Source organism: Ambystoma mexicanum, chromosome 9, assembly GCF_040938575.1.
Source record: "Ambystoma mexicanum isolate Mex_15411 chromosome 9, UKY_AmexF1_1, whole genome shotgun sequence".
Lineage (NCBI taxonomy): Eukaryota > Metazoa > Chordata > Amphibia > Caudata > Ambystomatidae > Ambystoma > Ambystoma mexicanum.
Genome location: NC_090931.1, coordinates 125331092 through 125352334, shown reverse-complemented (window position 1 = coordinate 125352334; position 21243 = coordinate 125331092). Strand labels below are relative to the sequence as shown.

The following is a 21243-nucleotide window of genomic DNA, read 5'->3' as shown; positions in this document are numbered from 1 at the left end:
ACATGACTATTTTTTTGCTTTGCTGTGAGCGTGGAAAATATGTGTGGGAATGGCCCCACATATTTTCCGGAGGTTGATCTCCCATCATTCATTCTTTTAAATAACAAAAATCAAAAGGGCCCAGGCGAGTGCACTCATCCCTGTTCGGCTGGTCGAATTCCTCACAACTCTAATAAGTGAAATGATGCAATGGACTCTTTCAATGACTTAAGTGCTGCTAAGTGGTCCAGCTTACACAAGCTTTCCCTAGGAGAAAATTCATCTAATCCCTAGAAAACATTGTCGTGTCACCACCTTAAGTAACTCCTAATCAAAAACGTTGCCCTGGACATTGAAGATGTATTTTATCGGAGTTGGAAAGAGAATCAAAATGTATGCATATGTGTGGAAATGTGTAAAATAATAAGGGAGAGATGTGGTGTACAACTATTTTGGATTGAATGTTTTTAAATGTTTATTGTAAATGTTAAGGTCCATATTGACAAAGAATTGAAAACGCCAGTGAGCAACTTTGATCTGTTCCTGCTTGCTTATGCCTGAGTATCTCTGAGATGCCCTTGAGCAAAACTTTCAGAATCACATTTGCACATTTGCACATTTGTATTTCAGAGGTGCTCCAGGCATCTTTGGAGATGCTGCAGTGTCAGTCTTTGTGGTTCAGGTGTAAGCTAGCAGGTGCAAATCAGAAATGCTCACGGGCAACTCTTGATTTAGGCTCATTATGAGTATGGTGGTGCGGGGAAAAGGTGGCAGTAAAGGAATTACCGCCACTTTTTCCACTCCACCATGCTACGAGTTTGGCCCTGGAGTGGGGGATTTACCTCCAGCTTTATGCTGGAAATACATCCTCCCACTTTCTGCTGACAAATCAGCCGAACTACCTTAGCGGTAATTCCGCTGGCAGTAATTCTCCCAACATCACCAATGGAGTCCTATAGAGTCCAAATTAATGGTGACTAACACCGCCATCCACCACTTGTAATCTGACAGTAAGGACGCTGGACCAAGTGGCGGTAACAGTAATTTCTTTGGACAGTATTACAGAGGATTTACCACCGGAATACCACCCAACTCGTAATGAGCCTGACTTTACTGCCATTTGATCGCTAAGCTTACTAATCACTAGCATTTTTTTTTTTTGATAGGCTGGTAAAATTACAACACATTAAAAAACCCTGCTGGAAGTCATGATGTTTCTTCTCTGTTTCCTGCATTCAGGTACAACCACTGGTTTGACGGCATGGCGCTCCTGCATCAGTTCAGGATTGAGGATGGGACCGTCACCTACATGAGCAAGTTTCTGGAAAGCGAGTCCTATTTGACAAACAGCTCCTATGACCGGATTGTACTTTCAGAGTTTGGAACAACTGCTCTTTCGGACCCCTGCAAGACCATGTTTGATCGTTTCATGTCTGTGTTTGAGATACCAAGTATGTCATTTCAGAATATTTTGCTGAATTTTGAAATGACTTCAAACTCTAAAATGGGATGGATGGATAATCTTTACAAACATACTTTCAAATAGGTCGTTGCTGAAACAGAACCTAGTACATTTTTGATATAAATGTCTCTTCTGCCACAAGTAGCCAGAACTGCCCATGCACAAAATATCAGGCCATATTCCAGAAACTTTGCATCAGTGCAATGCAATTATTATCACATAAAATCCCTTAAATGCACTTCTGCATCAGGACAGAGCACTAGCACCAGGGCACACCATGGCAAACATTTACTGGGGAAACTGCAATGAAGGGTTACTTTTTTCATTAGGTACATGTGTGCCGTTCTCCTAATTGCACTTGTGCAAAGTTTCTGTTCTCCTGCCCCCAATCTTTGTTGAACGGTACTTTTTCAGATATTTCAAAGTGAGTGTCAAACGATTCAGCAAATCCAGTCTTTAGGGGCCTATTTGGAACATATGTTGCACTCGGCATGTCAGGATGAAACCTGAGTCTTCCAAGAGTAGACCTCATACCTTACATAAACGGTTGCTCACGCGGATAATGAGCAAACATCTCCTCCAATCAGGAGAAGACTTGACTTACATTGCCTTCCGGGTTAGTTTTCAGTCTGTCATTTTGATTTTTGTTGCTCTATTGACCAATATAATTCCCTGGTAACTAGGTGTTATGTACAAAGGGAGGCTTTCACATAACCAGTAGTTTAAAGGTAAAGAACCTTTTATTTGTAAATTGATGACATAAAACGACCCCCAGCAGGAGGAGTACAATCTTCCCACTAAGGCCCTGCTTCTTCACTGGCTCTCCTTGGAACCCTGCTACATAAGATGCAGTTCTATGTTCTATAGTATCTAAGTGACAATAGACATAGTGAAGGAAATATTATACACTCATGGTTTAACAGGTAAACATTGGAAACACTGCACATCCTAACACTAGGGCATATCATTTTACTTAATGGTTGGTGTGATCATTTGCAAACTACGTTTTTATACAAAGATTTTATAGATTAATACTTGGGATATTAACGCAACTATGTTTAAATAATTGCTCCAGCAATGGCTGCTACATTAAATGAAACCTTTTTGAACATCCTAGACAAACCAGAGAGAAAAGTACATATAATAACGGTTCTCAGATATAATAAAACATGGCAGTGTTGCGTTTCCTAAGCTGCCATTGTACTCCTGTTTCATCAAATCACTAGACAGTAACTTAATTGATTGCCCGTCGTTGCTCTTAAAGAGGGTAAGTGTCAGGATTTGTTAAGATGACTTTTATTTTTCATATTTCATTTCATAAACAAGTTTATTTTTAAAAAGAGTCAGAGGGGGTTATTACGACCCTGGCGCTAAGGGATTACCGGTACCGGTAAGTGTACCGGTACCGGGAATCCGTTAGCGCCCAATTCCAATAACGGCGGCTGGAACCAGCCGTTATTGCAGCGACCCGCATAGGGACCCTGGCGATAATTACGGTACCACAATTTGCGGTACTGTAATTACCACCTTTCCCCATTCCCATTATGCCCTATGGGGCAAAAATGGGAATGGGGAAGGGCCATGGTGAAATGGGGAAGTACCGCCCCGCCAACCTTGGAATGGGGTGGTACTTCCCCATTTCACCATGGCAGACTCGTTACAATACTGGCAGCAACCATGGTGCTTATAGCGCCATGGTTTAGCGCCGGTGTTGTAATGAGGGCCAGTTTATCCAGACACGTCTAAAGCTTCATTCTGTATCATAAAAATCAGGAAAGACAATTGGATCGCCCCTGAAAGTGCCCTGTTTCACTCACAGCATTCTCAGTGGTTTACTACAAGATAGACTTTCTTTCATTTAAATACCATGCTAAAGTCAGCCTAGGCAGTCCATGTAAGTTGGCATGGTGGATTTGATTGCCCCTTGGACGAATCTACTTGGCCTTGCTTTTGGAATACAGAGACAATTTATACGAAAGAAAACATTTAAGAAATACTGATTCTTTCACATTGCCACTTGTATTTCTTTATCTATTTATTTTGTATGTGTTTTTAACTTTAAAAAGTGCCTTCATCCACAGAGCTTTGCAGACAAAAAGATGCAGTACAATTAATGGGACAGGCCAGTTTGTTACACATGAGAGTGGCGGAAGTATCTGTGAAGCTTAAAATGCAGGACACTATAAAGAGTGAAGTAGGTACTCCCTTGCAAGTTTTTTTTTATGAGTTGACCAGAGAAGAGCAGTCTCATAGGTCAATGGGAACAGACTGCCATAGTGAAGGAGCAAGAAGTTGAACAAAGTAAAAGCATGGATGGTTTTGGGGACACTGAGTAGTGATCGGAAGAAAGAACAAAGCTGACGAGTAAGAGAAGAAGGTGTAATGAGTTCATCAAGATGGGGTGGAGTAAGACCATAGGCACATTCAAACACAATGCATAGTAAATACATCTGAATTCTTGAATGGCTAAGAAGCCAACTAAAGAGGGTGCGGGAAGAGCAATAATGGTTGAACAAAATCCTAACACTGGAATGATCGAAGAGGCAAAAGAATATGTTCCAGGGGACCAACATGGAGGGAGCAACTGTAATCAAGACGAGAAAGGACTAAAGTCTGAATATGAAGGGGTAAGTAGATGCCTAGGTAGTAATGACAGGATCGGGAAAGAGATTGAAGGCCCATTTCATGGAAAGGTACTTTGCACTGAAAAAGTGCACTTTGGGCCGCGCAAACTTAAATTGGTGATTCTTAGATCAGACTTTGTGCAGGTTTTTCCCCACTTAGCACAGTGCTGAGCGATCTGCGCGACACACAGCACAAAGTGTTGGAAGGGCCAGCACATGAAACAAATAGTGGACAGAACATGCATATTCGCCAGTCTTTGTGCAAAATGAGGAATAACGAGGAATAACGTAGGCATGTTGAGGGATGTGCGGTGCAAACAACTAACACGCGCAGTCAATTGCAAACATAACCCAATTAATGGAATTCTAAGCACGGGCCAGTGAACTGGGTGAAGCGTTGAACCCTGGTTGTTGGAAGAGATGTTGCTGCAATGTTCGTCTGTCACTTCGGACAGGAATCTTAGCGCCTCGTAGACTAAACTACTATTCAGGACTTATTTGACTCTGCAGCGGATGTTCAGGAGGCATCTAATAGACAATGACCTATGCTGGAAATGTAGACAGGCAAGGGGACGCTCAGCCATTTATTTTGGATTTGCAAACAAGACCAGAGACTTTTGGAAGGGGCTATCAGAGAGAATGGGCTTCGTGTTTGGGCATGCCATACCCCCTGCCAATTCTCGGTGACGATTGCATGGTGGAGGATCTGTTGCGTGCAAATACGACTTGGCTGCTTCGTGGCTGTATGTTGGTGAAAAGAATGGTTCTACGCGCCTGGAAATCTGATAATTCATTCTGCATCGATGACTGCATTGAAGAGTTGCTGACTCTCTCGACTTACGAGAGAGCCATGTACAAGGTCAAAGGTGACAGGGACAAATTCAGTGAGATCTGGGGACTATTCATGGGCATGTACTGCTGATGTGTTTGTGAAATATGGTCCTTACAATCCATGTCCCTGCTTGATACCCTTGCGCAAACTGCACAGGGGTTGTGGTTTTGGTGGGGGCTTATCTACCTGTGTTTTCAACTTGATGCGTTTTCTTTGTTTTATTTTCTTCACATCTGGCTATGTTGGATCTTCAGTAGTTAGGCTTATGTATCTCCTTGACCGCTGATGTTATCGCTCCAAAATGCTGTCTGATTTGATCTTATGTAAAATAAAAAGGTTACACCTCGCTAAGCATGGAATTCAAAGCGCAATTTCCCAGAGTCGAAAGGCAAACGCAGACCTCGCAATCTTACTGCCACATGTACGTGAAACAATGTACAAAGCGCGAAGAAATGCCACGTATAAAAGTGTGCAATGCACTCCATTTCAAAATAGGACTTCCAAGATTAATGTTGCTTTAGTGGCAGCGATCATTCAAGGAAGAAGGAGGAGAGGGATGGTGAGGGCCAGGATTTCCCATCCGCACACAATGCTATTTGGGATGCAGGACGAGGAGGTGTATGCAAGGTACAGATTCCCTCCCATGTCATGCTAGACCTGGTCAGGGAGTCGGAGAATGACGTTGTATCACACGCCGTCTGCTCTCATGCACTCACAACCCCAACGAAGTTGCTGACTGTCTTACATTTTTGGGCTACGGGCTCATTCCTGCACACCTCTGCCATTGTTGGGGGCATACCGCAGGCCATGCAAACCGGTGCCTACACCAGGTATTGCGCTTCATAACATCACATGTGCGAAGGCACATATACATGCCATGCACACCACAGGCAAGGCAGAGAGTGTGCCAGGAGTTGTTTGCCATTGCACCCTTCCTACAGGTACTGGGAGCCTTTGACTGTACCCTACAGCCCCCCTGAGAGAGCGAGCACATGTTCCGCAACCAACACATTGGCTTTCAATCAATGCAGACGTCATCTGCGATGCAAAGGGAGTTATCATGCATGTGAATGCCAATTTCCCACGAACCATGCATGATAACTTCATTTACCGGCGTTCTCCAGTATACCAGGCCCTGGCATTGGGAATCAACGCTAAAAACAACCATTTCCACCTTTGCTGGGTACAGTGCCTACCCGCTCTCACCATTCCTCGATCACAAGATCCAACTATGAGCAATTTCAAGTTCATAAACTATGACATACGCATGTGGCGCTGGAATAACCATGGGTGCTGCCACCAGACTTGCCCTTCAATGATTCCTCGTTAAAGGATGTGAAGTGTACACATTCCAATCACAGGGCCTCAGAAGAGTCCTGTGACATTAATTCAAGTCACTACCTCTGCAAATTGGGAGTGGCCAATTAGCATGTCTGCTGCCATCCTTGGATATGGTAGCTGTTTGTCAGGCTCACTCACTGGATTTGGAACACGATTCACCCTTAGCTGTGGTCACCATGGTAGGCACTGTAAATTGTCAGGGCAGACATCACAATATATGTTTGCCGTCACTGGGATGTGCAAACTGACCAAGTGTAGCTACAGTCACCGAAGCGGCCATGATATGCCGTTTTGGTCTTGGTCTGATTAATCCATGCAACCAAGGAGGTCAGCATTTGGTAGAATGTATTAGCTGTACATTCACCACGAAAATCAAAGTAACAAATGCAGCCATCATAGGGTAAATCACCAACTCAATGAGCTGTTTGCAGTGTCACTGCACTGGTCATGTGTACAAACACGTGTACTGCCCAATCTTTGAGATACGTATATGCCACTGGTAGGATCTGCACAGTAGGTGCACCTTCTGGAGGGTTGCAACAGGGGAGACTTGCACCCGCCTCGGGCTGATCTTCATGCCCTCACGGCCATCCTTTGGACAGAAGCAACAGAGCCTGCAACACCCAACACTTGGGGGGGTGGACAGATCAACCACACAGGAACCAGCAGGCCAGCCTGTACCAGGGGTGCTGGTGGAAGGGGAGAGGCTGGGCTCAGACACAATTGAAAGTGGGAGGGGTCACGCCACCACCAGAGTCATGACGGGGGGGTGCCTCCCCACAGAATGCCAAATGGTCATTCTGAACCGCTGCACATTCATGCTTTGTGGCAAAGGGTGAACAGCATGCAGAGAGGGTCTGCACTGGGGCCAACTCTGTCCAATCTGACCTCCTGGCCACCAGTGAGCTTCCAGGATGCTCAGCCTTTGCTCTGCTTGGAAGGGGGAGCCACGCATGCAAGGGGGTCCACCTGAGTGGGCATACCCTTGACACAGTTCCAAGGTGGGTAGAAGCCATTTTCTTAAATCTGTGGCCTGTGGATGGGGGAGGCACACCAACCAGGGGAAGGATGTGTGGGTGATCACAGGCAGAGTCACAGTTTAGAGCCAGCGATTGACCGACCCAATGAGGGTGCAGTGTATGCGCAGATGGACTGGGCCCCTCCTCTGGCAACAACAGATAGGTTACATCAAAGAGTGCGAGCACTAAAGAATACACCAATTTCAGAGCTCAGGAACAGAGAAATCACAGGCAGTTTAATAAACTCATTGGGCCTCATTAGGAATGTTGCTGTAAGGCAACAACGGCACCAGTAGTGCTACCGGTGCTGTTGTTACCTCGCCGCAACATTCCGAATATTCTTGCGGGTGCTGCTCTGGACGCCTGGTCAGAGCAGGCGTGCAGAGCGGCACCTGTGAGCAGTACCGGATGGTAGCAACAGCCCTGTTATTAACGGGACCGTTGTTACCATCCTCCCCATTCCCATTGAGCCCTAGGGTGTACTGCAAAAACATGCAGGGACAACAGAAGCTGCGTGGAGGGGAGCACATTTCTCAGGCATGCACCCACACAATGCAGTCACATTCAGTACAGTCACATACAGAGCAATTAGAAGAAAAAAGAGATGTGGGAAATGACAAGTCATACAATACATTGAAGATTAAAATCACATACAGAAAAACAACAGTAAACAACAAGTGACATGTTTGTGAGACAAAGGTAAAGGCTGTCAGGGGTTCACATGTGCCAAGCAGTCCAAACCTAGATAGAGATAGTCCAAGTGCACTACATTGGTCCTGTAGAGTGCAGGGATGCATATGGGCAGGTTGCACTGCTGTCAGTGGTCAAGTCAGCCGATCACTTCTTTTTGGACAGACACCATGCTGGTGGGGTAGCCTGTGAGTCAGTGTTGCAGGAAGCAGGGCCTATATTGTGGAGGGCAGAGTGGGTGATGCACATAGCCTTGAAGGTAGCGTGTCAGCTTTTCGATATGTTGGAGCTCACTGAGGTGATGGGCAGGGGCACACAGATAAAGTGAATTGGCGTGGTCTGGATGGGAGAGGATGATTGCCAATAGTGCCGTGACTCAGTGAGTGTAGAATAGGCAGTGGAAGAGCTATCTAAAGACGTGGAGGTGTAGATGACAGGATGTCCACACAGCATTTATATGGTGAGAGTGTGTTCTGTCAGAATCCATGGTGTATTCCAGGTTCTTTACTGAGCTGGATGCCGTGGATGGGTTGCCTAGGGAGGACAGCCAGGGGATGAGTTGGGGGAAGAGTGGCATTTACCAGGATTGAGGTGGAGGTGGTCAGCCATTATGCAGTGGCCTCTTATAGTGATGCACGGGGCAAGGTCGGGATGTGGAGAAGCCAGGGTCTTTGGGATCTTGATGATAATATGGTTGTCATCTGCATTGGTGTAGCAGGTCAGGTCATGTAGGCAGATAAGAGTGGGGAGGGGGCTCAGGAAGAGTGTGAAGCGAAGGGAGGATAGGGAAGCCCCCTGTGTAACCCTGTTGGTGACAGGGCAAGGTGAGAGGAGAAGGGTGGTAGGAGGGTGATTCATCAATGGTCAGCTAGTTAAGAGGTGAAGCATGTTAATGCAGAGTACCTGATGCCTAGTAGAGTGGAGTCTGTCCGTGAGGATGCTGTGGTCGATAGCGTCAAAGGCTGTCGACATGTCAAGGAGGATACGTGCAGCACAGCCTTTTTAGTCTGCAGTACTTTGTGGATGTGCAACCAGTAACCCAGCACACATGCATGACTGATCAAGGAGACATGCACACTCACAGACAGGCATGTATGCCAAATCACGATGTCAGATGTTGACCAGCCTGTAAGCCATCCAGGCAAGAACTGAGGCCTGCCTACAGGCAGAGGATGTTGATAGTGAGTCGACCATGGTCGAGGCCTTGTCCAACATTGACGATGATTAGCCCGCTGCCATTGGATACAGTTCCCTAGCATAAGGTTTCATTTTGGACGTTTTGTTGTGTTTCTCCATGGGGATTTTTACCCTTCCCCTAATTTTTCTGTACATAGTTTATCTTTTTATACAACATTTCAATCTGTTCATTACAAGCTTGTTGTGGTCTCTTTGCCCATGTGCACATTTACTTTTGCCACATTCCCCCAGTCCATATGTACTATGACAGTCATGTGGATTGGGGCCTCACTGTGTGTGTCATGTTGTTACTGTGATGTTTGCTGTAGGACGTGTGCGCATGCTACATATTTGTGGTAGTTGTAGCATCCATGCTCGATGACCATGGGTGGTCTCTTGTAGATGTGGGGAATTGAGGTGCTTTGGGATTCACTTTTTTGACAGCTTTATCATGCACATCTGTTGCTTGCCTAAATGCATGCTTTGCAGTACAGGCATTTTATTGAATTATGTACATGGGGTGGATGTGTGTGTGAGAGTTGTATGCTGTGGTTGAGTCTGTGCTCCTTTGCTGTATGTGTTCTTGTGTGTTTGGTGAGGATGTGTGTTGTTGGTGCTTGACATTGTGGCATTCTTTGGATTGACTTGCACATGTGCACATGTGTTTCACATGTCATGTAGGAGTGGGTCCTTATGGCTGGTTCTCTCATGCCATTACATGTGCAGGGGCACTGCATGTTCTTTGTCAGTGTGTTGGTGTTGTTGGAGTGACTTTTTTGGTGTGTGTGTAATGGTGTGCATACGGGGATGGTTGTGGGGATGTGTGAGATGTGTCATGATGGTGTTTGGGATTTCTTATTGGGCATGGGTACTCATGTATTCATGTGTATTGCCACATGTTTTAGTTGTTTTTTGTATCTGGGGACAGTCATTCGCTGCTGGGGTTTGAGTTTATTGTACGTTGAGTTCCTTCCTGCTCCACTGATGTTTAGGTGTCCCTTTGGCACTTGCTTGTCAATGTGTATGTCCCCACACTTCATTCACTGGTATGGGTGTTTGGCATTGTGGGTGTTGCGGTGAGATGTGGCCTCACTGTGGATGAGTGGTGTACACTCATCACGTGTGCACTCAATGGTAGAATGTTGTATCCCTCCCAAGGTACAGTCACCCACCCGCCCACATCTACTATCGCCCAATACTTGCTCTCATTTCATGCATAATATGAAATGATAAGGCATTTATAATGCACCTGTACACAAGAATTTCTGCCTCACCTTTGCCACTGGAATGCAGCTGAGTCCCACAATTGATGGTTCAGTCGAGCTGGAAACATTATCAGTCTCCTTGAGTAGCACACTCTCTGACAGGTTTCACATCACCCAACCACAGGACTGTACTGCCTGAGTCACTGGTAGGGACTTTGTCTCCCCTTCCTACCTGCCCACTTTTGCACAGGCTGAAATGCACACAGGCATTCTTAATAACTCAGCCCAATCTGTGACTCCTTGGACTTGGGTCCTCCAAGGGCATTCACCTGTGCACTTTGAGGCATTTGCAATGGCACAAATGCATTATACGTATCATAACCATGTCACATTTGCATGGTGTGGTAATAGTGTAGCTGGTGCAACAGTGTGCTATCATGTTGATGTGCAGCTGAGTGTGTTCTACCAGGGAGTCATGGAAAAAGCCCCAGTCCTGGATTCAACAGCAGTGCTCTCAGTTGATCGTGTTGGAGGAGGATATGTGGCAGGTGTACTTCATCGTGGAGACAGGCCAGAGGAGCCGGAGCCCCACATTGGACTGGTAGGGGTGCAAACTAGCAGGGGGCTGCCTGGGGTAGTTTGCAGAGGTATGTGGGGGTAGTGGGAGGTGTCAGGATTCCTTGGGTAATGGGTGGAGGTCAGTGGCGGTATTCTAGCAGGGGGCTTCAGCGTGTTGGGGAGCAGGTCTGAGGGCAGTGAGATCAGGGCGGACTAGCAGGGGGCTTCAGGTCACACCAGTGGCATTAGAGGGATTGGGAAGGCGGTTAGGGGCTTCCTGGGGTAGTGGGCAGAGGTCAGTGGGGGTAGTGGGAGGAGGGTGCACTAGCAGGGGCTTGAGGGGGTTGGGGTGGAGGTCAGTGGGGGCAGTGGGAGGTGTCGGGTGCAGTGGTCAGTGGGGGTAGTGGGAGGAGGACAGACAAGGAGGGGGCTTGTGGGAGTTGGGGCATAGGTAGGGGGTAGTGGGAGGTGTCAGGACTTGAGGGGTCTACCTGGGTTTTTGTGCAAAGGTCAGTGGGGTTAGTGGGAGGTTTCATGACTTGAGGGGGATGCATGGGATTGGGTGCAAAGGTCAGTGGGGGTAGCAGGAGGTGCTAGAACTTGAGGGGGCTGTCTGGGGTAGTGGGTGAAGGTCAGTGGGGGTAGTGGCAGGTGTCAGGATTTGAGGGGGCTAACGGGAGTTGTGTGCAAAGGTCAGTGGGGTTAGTGGAAGATTTCAGGAGTTGAGGGGGGTGCCTGGGGTAGTGGGAGGAGGTCAGTGGGAGTAGTGGGAAGAGGGTGCGCTAGCAGGGTTCTTGAGGGATTTGGGGTGGAGGTCAGTGGGGCAGTGGGAGGTGTCCAAACATGAGTGGGCTGCCTAGTGGTTGGTGCGGTGGTCAGTGGGGGTAGTGGGAGGAGGGCAGACAAGGGGGGGGCTTGAGGGAGTTGGGGCATAGGTCAGTGGGGTAGTGGGAGGTGTCAGGACTTTAAGGGGTTCTTTGGGGTTGAGGTGGAGGTCAGTGGGGTAGTGGGAGGTGTCAGGATTTGAGGGGGCTAACTGGGGTTGTGTGCGAAGGTCAGTGAGGTTAGTGAGAGGTTTCAGGACTTGAGGGGGCTGCATGGGATTGGGTGCAAAGGTCAGTGGGGGTAGCAGGAGGTGCCAGAACTTGAGGGGGCTGTCTGGGGTAGTGGGCAGAGGTCAGTGGGAGTAGTAGGAGGTGTCAGGACTTAAGGGGACTGCCTGAGGTTGGGGGTGGAGGTCAATGAGGGTAGTGGGAGGTGTCAGGACTTGAGGGGGCTGCCTGGGGTTGGGGCAGAGAGCAGTGAGTGTAGTGGGATGTATCAGGACTTAAGTGGGCTGCTATGACCTAGGCGTGATGGCCCTAAGTTTTGCCCAGGATGTCGCTTGAATTTAGGGGTGACGGTCCGCAGTATAGGTGGCGCTTTAATTTAGGGGTGATGGTCCATAGTTTGGGAGCCGCTTGGACTCTGTAGTTTGGGCACAGTTTAGGTGCCACTTGAACTTAGGGTTGACGGTCCACAGCTTGAATTTAGGGGTGATGGACTGCAATTTGGATGTCGATTGAACTTAGGGGTGACAGTCGCAGTTTCTCCAGGGTGCTGCTTTCAGTCATGGGGGATGGTCTGCTGTTTCACTGGGGTGCTGTTTTCAGTTACGGGCGACAGGCAGCAGTTTCGCTGGCTTGCTGTTTTCAAGTACGGGGGACGGGACGCAGTTTCATCAGTGTGGTGTGATGTGATTACTTGCTGGTATTCGTTGCTGACTATTTGTGATTTGTCCGGTGCAAAGGTTGTTTGATGCTGCTATTTTTTGCTTGAATGTGAGGGTGTTGTGGGTGGTCCGGGGGGTGCAGCTTGGTTTCCTTTGCGGTGTAAATTACATCTATGGCACATAATCAGAAGGGGGTTAGCAAAATATTTTGCAGAAACTAGCACTACATTTTAGCCTTGGGAACCATTGATTAGAAAAATAGAAAAAAATTCACCACAGTGATAAGGTCAGTATTAGCCCAATTACTATTGTGGATTTATATAGATTACCAGCCTGAATAGGGTCTCTACTAAATCAATCCAGTAATCGCTTAACCAACCTATCAATATCTGGTGGAAAGCACTATTCCATAAGACCTCAATCCATACTCAAATGCAAATATATACATCAAGTGTTTAAAATGCAGGACAATATACATTTATTTATTTATTTTTAATGTGATATAGTTTTATAAACAAAAACTTTACACATGATTTCATAAAATTAACCAATTACATAATACAATAAATACCTTCATCCTATACAATTATCAAATTTCACATTTCATCTTCATCTATTCTTTTGCATAATTTCATCAGATAACCCAGTTCACTTTTCATACTATTAGATACAATATAAAAGTGTTCACTACCTTTAATTTCACATTAACCTGTGTTATATAAAATCATAAATAGAAAAAAGTAAAAAAAATGTTTTTAACCGTAAAAAGAAAATGTAATTTATCAGTCCATCCATTAATCCATTAATCATTAATCAGTCACTCCCTTAATTGTTCTTGTATACTGGCTATCCCCCAAAGTCATATAGTCTCCATCCCTATAGGCAAGGGTTACTGAGCATCAATCACCAATCGCCAGTAGTTCTTTAGCAGACTTTGAGTGGGGGAATACCTATTCTTCGAGCTTTCCCTTAACCATATGCCATACTCTGTATAGAGCCAGATGTAGACTTGCATTCAAGTTATTAATACACATATACCAAAAATCTTTCGACTTGATGTGGTCTAAATTATGGACATAACTACTGTAGTGTTTTATATAAATTAGACTTAGTCTGGGACATAAAATAAGGACGTGTCTCGCTGTTTCGGGTGAGATTTCATTCTTACACATCCTACAAAATCGCTCTTGTTTGGGAATGGCCCGTTCAGGTCCTATCCCAGTTAACACAGGTAGATGGTTAATACGCATGAGTAATATAATGCGTCTTAAATTATCCGAAGGGCATAGGTTCAGATATCCTTGTGCCCTTCTATAGGAGTAAAGTAAATGGGATATATACCCATAACTGTGTAGGCTTTCCAGATGTTTAAAGTTGTTTGCCAGTCCCAAATATTTAATCGTTCCCCCATTTGGGGTTTCAAGTATTCAAAGTTATCACCCCAGTTGGGTGTCCATTTGTTACAATATACATTTAAAAAATATATTTTTCAAGATTTTCATTCTCCTGGATCGACGTTGAGAAATGGAAATCAACTTTAATGATCAAATCACACTCAGTGATCTAGAGTATAAACACTGACCAATGGATCTTTATACTAGATTATGGGCCTCATTACGACCCAGGCGGTAAGGGTTTTACGGCGGCGTAAACAGCGCCGACCCTTACCGCCTGAGTACGAGGTCCCTTAGCGCCATGGCGGACTTAACACCTGCTTTTAGCAGGTGTTAAAATCCATGGCGCTAAGGGACCATGGAGTTAATTACGCCACCGTAATTTACGGTGGCGTAATTAACGCCTTCCCCACTCCCATTATGCCCTATGGGGCAAAAATGGGAATGGGGAAGGGTAAATGGGGATTGGGGACTTACCGCCCCGCCAAGGTCGGAATGGGGCGGTAAGTCCGCCAACCACCATGGCGTAAACGTAGTTTACGCCATGGTGGTAAAGTCACGGCCCAGGCGGTAACTTACCGCCTGGGTCGTAATGAGGCCCTATGTGTCTGGTAGATTCACTGCATATATTATTTCGTGAAACATAATGTTGTTGGTTGCAGATTTTCTTGTTTGGCAGATGGAAAATGCTGCTTTTTCCTCTTTACCTTATTAACAAAGTGGGCCCGATTCATGGAAATTCACGCAGAAATACTACAAGGGCTAATGCCGAGATGGACACTGCGCGAGCCTGTGCACAGAAAGAAAAATGCACGCCCCGTGTATTCATGGGATTTACAATGCAAAGTAGCCATATTCGCAAGTCGTGCCTAGAAAGCCACGACACGCCCACATGCAAAGCATAAACAGCCAGAACAGCAACCTTTGTGCGCTATCCCAGGCGCGAATACATGCACCCTTCAAACAGTGCGTGGGGTTCCCAGTAAGCAGGCCTGCAACCAGGAGATCCTGCGCAGGGTCTCCCGTAACTGTATCTGACACCCCAATAATATGCATATGAAAAATCATAACACAGCGATAACTAGGGAAATCTGTGTGCGAACCTCCGTAAAAAGTTCCTGAACCCCGCTACACTACTTACGCACACCCCTAAATTACATCAGAACCCTGATTGAGTAGACACACCGCAAAATCTGACATGCAAGCCCACCTGTGTGCTGAAAATCCTATGCACAATTGTACTTACGTCTGCCTTCGGATTGCGGATCGTATGAAGGATTTTTGTGGCTATTTCCTTGCCGAGACTTTGCGCGATCTAATCCATGAATATGTCTCGTGCCGCGCAATTGTGGGCGTGCGAGGGACTGCCTGCAGGCTGTCCCTCAGAATGCCCACTTTTTCACAAGTTCTTTCACATTTTTGGTTTTCCGCCCCCTTCCCAGCCCTCTTTGCAAGCCACACCCACGCTCTGCTTGGAGTCTTGCGCAAGACCCTCCACGGCTCGCACAGACATGCCGAGCCAGAGTGAACTCCACGTAAGCCCAGGGAAAGTACATCACATTCCATGAATCGACGTAGGGGGATTTGCGCGCAGTTTCGTGCGCAAGTACCCTATTTTGTGCACCGATAATTCCATGAATCGGGCCCATTGTTTGTTACGCTGGCCGCTTGTGCTGAAAGATTTGATCATACTCCTATTGTGTCCTAGACCAGTAGAAATAAGCGTAGGTGCTTTACCTGCTCCGAAACTACATCCGCCAGTGCCTTGGACCTACATGGGACTGTGCACAGCTGCTAACGAGCACATGTCCTATGTTGGTTGGATTAAGAAATACAAAGAATTGCTGCTGCAAGATATGCCTCCCTCCACCCATGTACACATTACGCACGCATGCTGATGCAGTCCTTTAAGAGGGATAAGAAACCGAGGGCCCGATGTTTGGTAAAATAAAATGTGGGGGCAGGGTGTAAGAAGTGTCTGACACATCCTCAGAATCATCAGCAGCTAAGGGACCTTTGACAGATGTGTGGCCTATGCCACTAAAGGAGTGGCCCAACGTGTGTGGCCCTTGCTTTCCTAACTGGCATGAAAAGGAGTACAATCTATTTTAAAAGGTGATTGAAATATAATAGGATTAATCAGCAGTCAGAAAAATGGCTTAAATACAAATGTTCAAATATAAAAATGAAATAAATCTAACTCGGCCAATGCAGGTTTCAATGCCATGATTATTAAGAATTCATTATTTGTTTGAAATTATTCTAATGATAATCCTTAAATATAATAAGATGTTGCAAAAATCAAGGAATTGATTCTGTTTGTTTTATTTTCAGAGAACAAAAATAATCATGCTCTATAAGTCTCAATCTGGCCATTTTAACATGGGGATAGTGCCACCTACCAGGGTTCAGCAGTATCGCCACTCATCAGCTTGCCATTGACTTCTAGCCCAGGGAAGTCCTGCTGGGGAGTCTCAGCTGAGCTCAGACTTGAAAGCTGTATTTGGACCCTGCTGGTGCTGAGCCCCGGCTAGCACTAGCCCACCTAAAGCCCAGGGGATTCGTAAACATTCCCATGCGCCCAGCAAGTTATTGGTGTAGGTCTCCTATTGATGCAAAATAATAAAAAAAATATTAGGATACACAAAGAAGGAACTCATCATCTCAGGGCTAGTACTTGTCTTGAAAAATGGGCCATGGAATGCAAAAATACATTGTATGGTATGATATGATATGACATTTACAACGCGCCTATACAAAAGTGTTCCAAGGCGCGATGAGGCAAGGGAGGGGAACCAGAGGGCAGACAAAGACAATGATATTACTAGGCCTTGTGACATTGAGATCACACAAGTGCAGGGGAAAGGGGAGGGGAAAAGTGCCAGGGGAAGGGGAGGTTGAGCAAGTGCAGGACATGGGATCAAAAACAACAAGTAGTGTGGCCAACAGATGGCAAGTGCGGGTGTTAAAGTGCCGACAGCAGGTGTATAAAAAGTGCAGGTAAGGGGACACTAGGGTTGTAGATACAGACCACAAGTGCAGGGGTTGTCAGGAGGCAGTGCAGGAGTGCAACTGGGTGGGCAGGGACCTGGGCTCGAATTCAGAGGGTAACCAGGTGACCACTACGGTATCAGAAAGGAGATCAGCAGGGGAGAGGAAGGGAGAAGGCAGAAGAAGAAAAGAGGACGGTCTTGAGGTGCTTCTGGAACCGGAGATGGTTCTGTTCAAGGGAGCTGTTCCAGAGGGAGGTGCCAGCCAAGGAAAGAGATCTGCACCCAACTCATTGCTTGGAGAAGCGACTGACCCTCAAGGAGTTGGAGGTGGATAAGCGAAGAGCTCGAGTAGGAAGATATTTGTGAAGAGAGAGTTGGAGATATTTCGGTTCTGGGCCACAGAAGGCCATGTGGACAATGCAGATTGTCTTGAACTTGATCCTTGCAGCCACTGGGAGCCAATGGAGATATTTCAGAGCTGGAGAGATACGATCCCTGGGCTTGAGGCCAAGGACACGTTTTGCAGTCCTGTTCTGGATGAGTTGTAAAGCACAGAGAGTAGAAGTAGGCAGATTCAAAAAGAGGCTGTTGCAGTAGTCCAGCCTAGAGAGAACCAGAGCTCTGGAGACAGTGAGCTTCTGGGGGAAGGTGAGGAAAGGAAGAATACCTCAGAGGAGGTGCAGCTGGTATTGGGACTTCTTAGAGACATCAGAGATGTGAGGAAAGAAGGAGAGTGTGGAGTCGAAGATGACCCTGAGGTCTTAGCCTCACAAGTGGGAGCAGGAAGAGGGCCAAGAGTGTCCAGCCAGAGAGTGACAGGAAACAAAGGTGCAGGTGTGCTGATGAGGAGGATCTCCATCTTACTGGCATTAAGGCAGAGATCATTGGTGGCACACCACTCCTGGATTGCAGACAGACAATCCAGGATGAGAGAGGGAGAAGAAGCAGCAGAGTGGAGCCTGAAAGCGAGCCGAGTGTCATCCACATAGCACTGAAAGTTGGAGCAGAGAACAGTAATGCGGTGGGCGAGAGGTGCCAGGTATTGGTTGAACAGGCAGGGAGAAAGGTTAGACCCCTGGGGAACACCACTGGTAGAGAGTGAGATTGAGGAGAGGAAGGACCCAAGTTGGTCCTGGGAGGGTCGGTCTGAGAGGAAAGAGGTCAGCCTGATCAGTGATACCCAGATTGTCGCGCAGCCGGTTGAGCAGGATGGCATGGCTGACCATGTGGAAAGCAGAACAGAGATCGAGTAACATGAGGACATAGGGGTGATTAGCATCAAGGTTAGAGAGCAGGTCTTCACAGATGTTTAGGAGAGCAGTGTCCGTGCTTCTGGCTGCCCTGAAGCCAGACTGATGGTCGTGGAGACAACCAACCAATTCAGTGTGAAGATTAAGCTGAGAGATGGCCAGCTTTTCCAGGATTTTGCCCAGGAAAGGAGTAATGGAGACCTGGCAATAATTAGCCAGGCAGGAGGGGTCGGCTGAGGGTTTCTTGTGAAGGGGGTGAACAAGAGAGTGCTTCATGGGGGAAGGGAAGGTTCCAGTGGCGAAAGTGTGACTGCAGAAGTTGGCCAAGGCTGGAGCGAGGGTGTCAATGTGGTCCTTTATAGTTTTGGAAGAACAGGGAAGAACCTGTTTTGACGATACTCTCATAGATCGGACTTGTCTAGAAACCCAATGCATTCTGTTGGATGGAATGTTCTTGCATGTGAAGGTTTTCTTTGGGTCCATTGTATTTATCTAGTGGGTAATCTCAAGTCTTTTCTCAACCAAATTATAATAAAGCTGTCTACCATTCGCAGCAAAAATAAAAACCATAGAAAACTGAAGAAATGCATTTTTCATTCCTTTGTTTTGGGGGCACTACAGATGTGTTTTTGCATTTATTTGCAGAGGAGACAGACAATGGCAACATAAACTATGCGTGTTATAAAGGCGATTACTATGTCAGCACAGAGACCAATTTTATGTATCGAGTCGATCCGAACACCCTCGAAACCAAAGATAAGGTAAATAAAGAAACAGAGCACTGAATCACACAGATCTTTTGCTGTTTTTTTTTTAACCCTTAACGTTATTCCTTGAAAATACAATGTCTCTGGTGAACAGTGATCCACAGCCATGGGTCCAATTCTATGCAATTGTTTGCTAATACTATTATTAAACGTGGAAGCTGAATATCAAAGGGCTTTTGGGACTATATTGCAGACATTTTGCATTGGTGCAAGTGCAATTAGCACTAGGAGAAAAATTGCAATAGTGAATAAATGTGTTCTTTCAATGTATTTTTGCACCCGTGCATAGGGCTAGGACATACTTTGACTTCGTGCAAAATGTGCGTTTTAAGAATGTGTTTTTTGCAATAGGGCTATGTTTGTCGTAGCGCTCATTGCAAGTGCAATGGTGCAAAGTTTCTGCAATACTGCCCTTGCAGTTTTCTTAGCTACTGCAACACCCTCCTCTCTGTGGCTTCCTGCCCACCAGTCGATCTTTCCACTGCCCCTGCAGACTTCTTCCAACATTCCCATTCCCACTTCCAATCCTTTACGCCTCATCCTTGATCCACCATTCTGAAATTGTAGTTTTTGCTGCATACTATTAATACATATGTATAGAATTCGAGTACTTTTATGATCCTGGTACCACATAAAGTCCTCCAATATGCACTGGGGGTCATTCAGAAATGGCTGGTTGTGGAAAACCATGCAGTATTCAGAAATACTGCATGTTTTACCACACAGCCAAATTTCGAGATTCAAATCTGAAACAGGGAAATGTCACCTTCTTGTGTGTGGCGGTAATGTTTGCCAAACGAAAACATTACTGCCTACAGTAGTTACAACAGTTAGGGCCCTTTTCATGGAAAATTGCTCAGCAATTCTGCAAAGCCTGCGTGCTGAGAACGACTCTGGTCGAGCCTGTGCGTAGACGTTTTTCAGCACGCTCTACGTATTCATGGAATTGTTTGTGCAAAGTTACCGTATAAGCAAGTCGTGGCCGGAACACCCCCGAAACTCCTCCACGCAAAGCAAAAAAAACAGCTACCTTTGCATGCTCCTCGAGAGCAAGCACATGCACCCTTGAAACAGTGCATGGTGTCCCCCGCAACCATGTCTGCACCTTGGGGACACTGCGCGGGGTCCCCCATAACTGTCACTGTTACTGGCACCCCGACATAATGTGTACGAATTACCATAACTCAGGTAAAACTCGGTCAATTCTGCATGTGAACCCCCATAAACTATTCCTGCACCCCGCTACACAGCATATGCTCACCCGTAAGTTAGATTCAAACCCTGGCTGCCTACATGTACCCCTAAAACCAAAATGAAATCTCATCTCTGCGCAGTGAATCCTATGCGCAAGCGTCTGTACGTCTGCCTTCTGGTGGTGGATAGAATAATAGCCTTGTGCAGCCATTTCCCCTGCGCGGTCGGATCCATGATTACATCTAGTTCCACGCATTTGTGGGCATGCAATGGTCTGCCTGCGGGCCGTTGTTTGTAACTTCCACATTTTCCCTTGTTCTTCCTCATTTTCCGAGTTCTGCACCTTATTCTGTCCTCTGCACAGGCCACACTCACACCCACGCTTTGCATTATGTCCCGCGCAAGGCACTTGGCTGCTCGCAGAGACATGCCAAGCCTGTGCAAAGTCCCCACAAAGTATTAAGAAGTACAGTGCAGTCGATTCCATGAATCGACAAACAGGATTTTACGTGCGGTTTGATGTGCAAGGTCCCTATTTTCTGTGCAGAAAATTCCATGAATCAGGGCTGTAAGGAAGGCATGGTATCAACGCAGGACAGACACACGTGATCACAGTTCAAAGGTGTTTATTAAACTGTAAAAATGGGTGAGATAAATGCCTAATCTAAACCTAAATCTAAGATGGGAGCAAGCTACGACCATCAAATAATAAGAATACTGTACAAGTGGAGTCAAGTCAAATAAAAAGGGCCTATACTAAGAAAACATATTGCCAATCCTTACTGCTATGCTACATAATAGTGTGGCATAGTGTGCACAAGAAAAGAAAGAAGTGTTGACAAAATGATAAGTCAGGATTTTATGGTAGGGGTCTCCCTTCTCCACGTTTTTAACACGGGACAAGGCGGGACTCTTATGCACAGCACACTCCTGGGCCTTTCCAGCACAAAGTTACAGTTCCTTTTCTCTATATCAGGTCCTTCTGTGTCCAAGTCTCTTTCATGCAAAGTCTCTTGCTTTAGAGGGCCTTATATGCCATAAACAACAA

General features: G+C 46.3%; 1 protein-coding gene across 2 annotated transcripts in view; it reads left to right on the top strand.

The window, feature by feature from the left end:
• Positions 1–21243, top strand: part of LOC138487725 (carotenoid-cleaving dioxygenase, mitochondrial-like) — a 286226-nt gene that overhangs the window by 168429 nt on the left and 96554 nt on the right. For both annotated transcript variants that reach the window (XM_069614272.1, XM_069614271.1), the window contains 2 exons: positions 1219–1430; positions 18880–18995. In XM_069614272.1, coding sequence (XP_069470373.1) covers positions 1241–1430; positions 18880–18995 — 306 coding nt within the window. In that variant the 5' untranslated portion in view covers positions 1219–1240. The remainder of the gene's footprint in view (positions 1–1218; positions 1431–18879; positions 18996–21243) is intronic.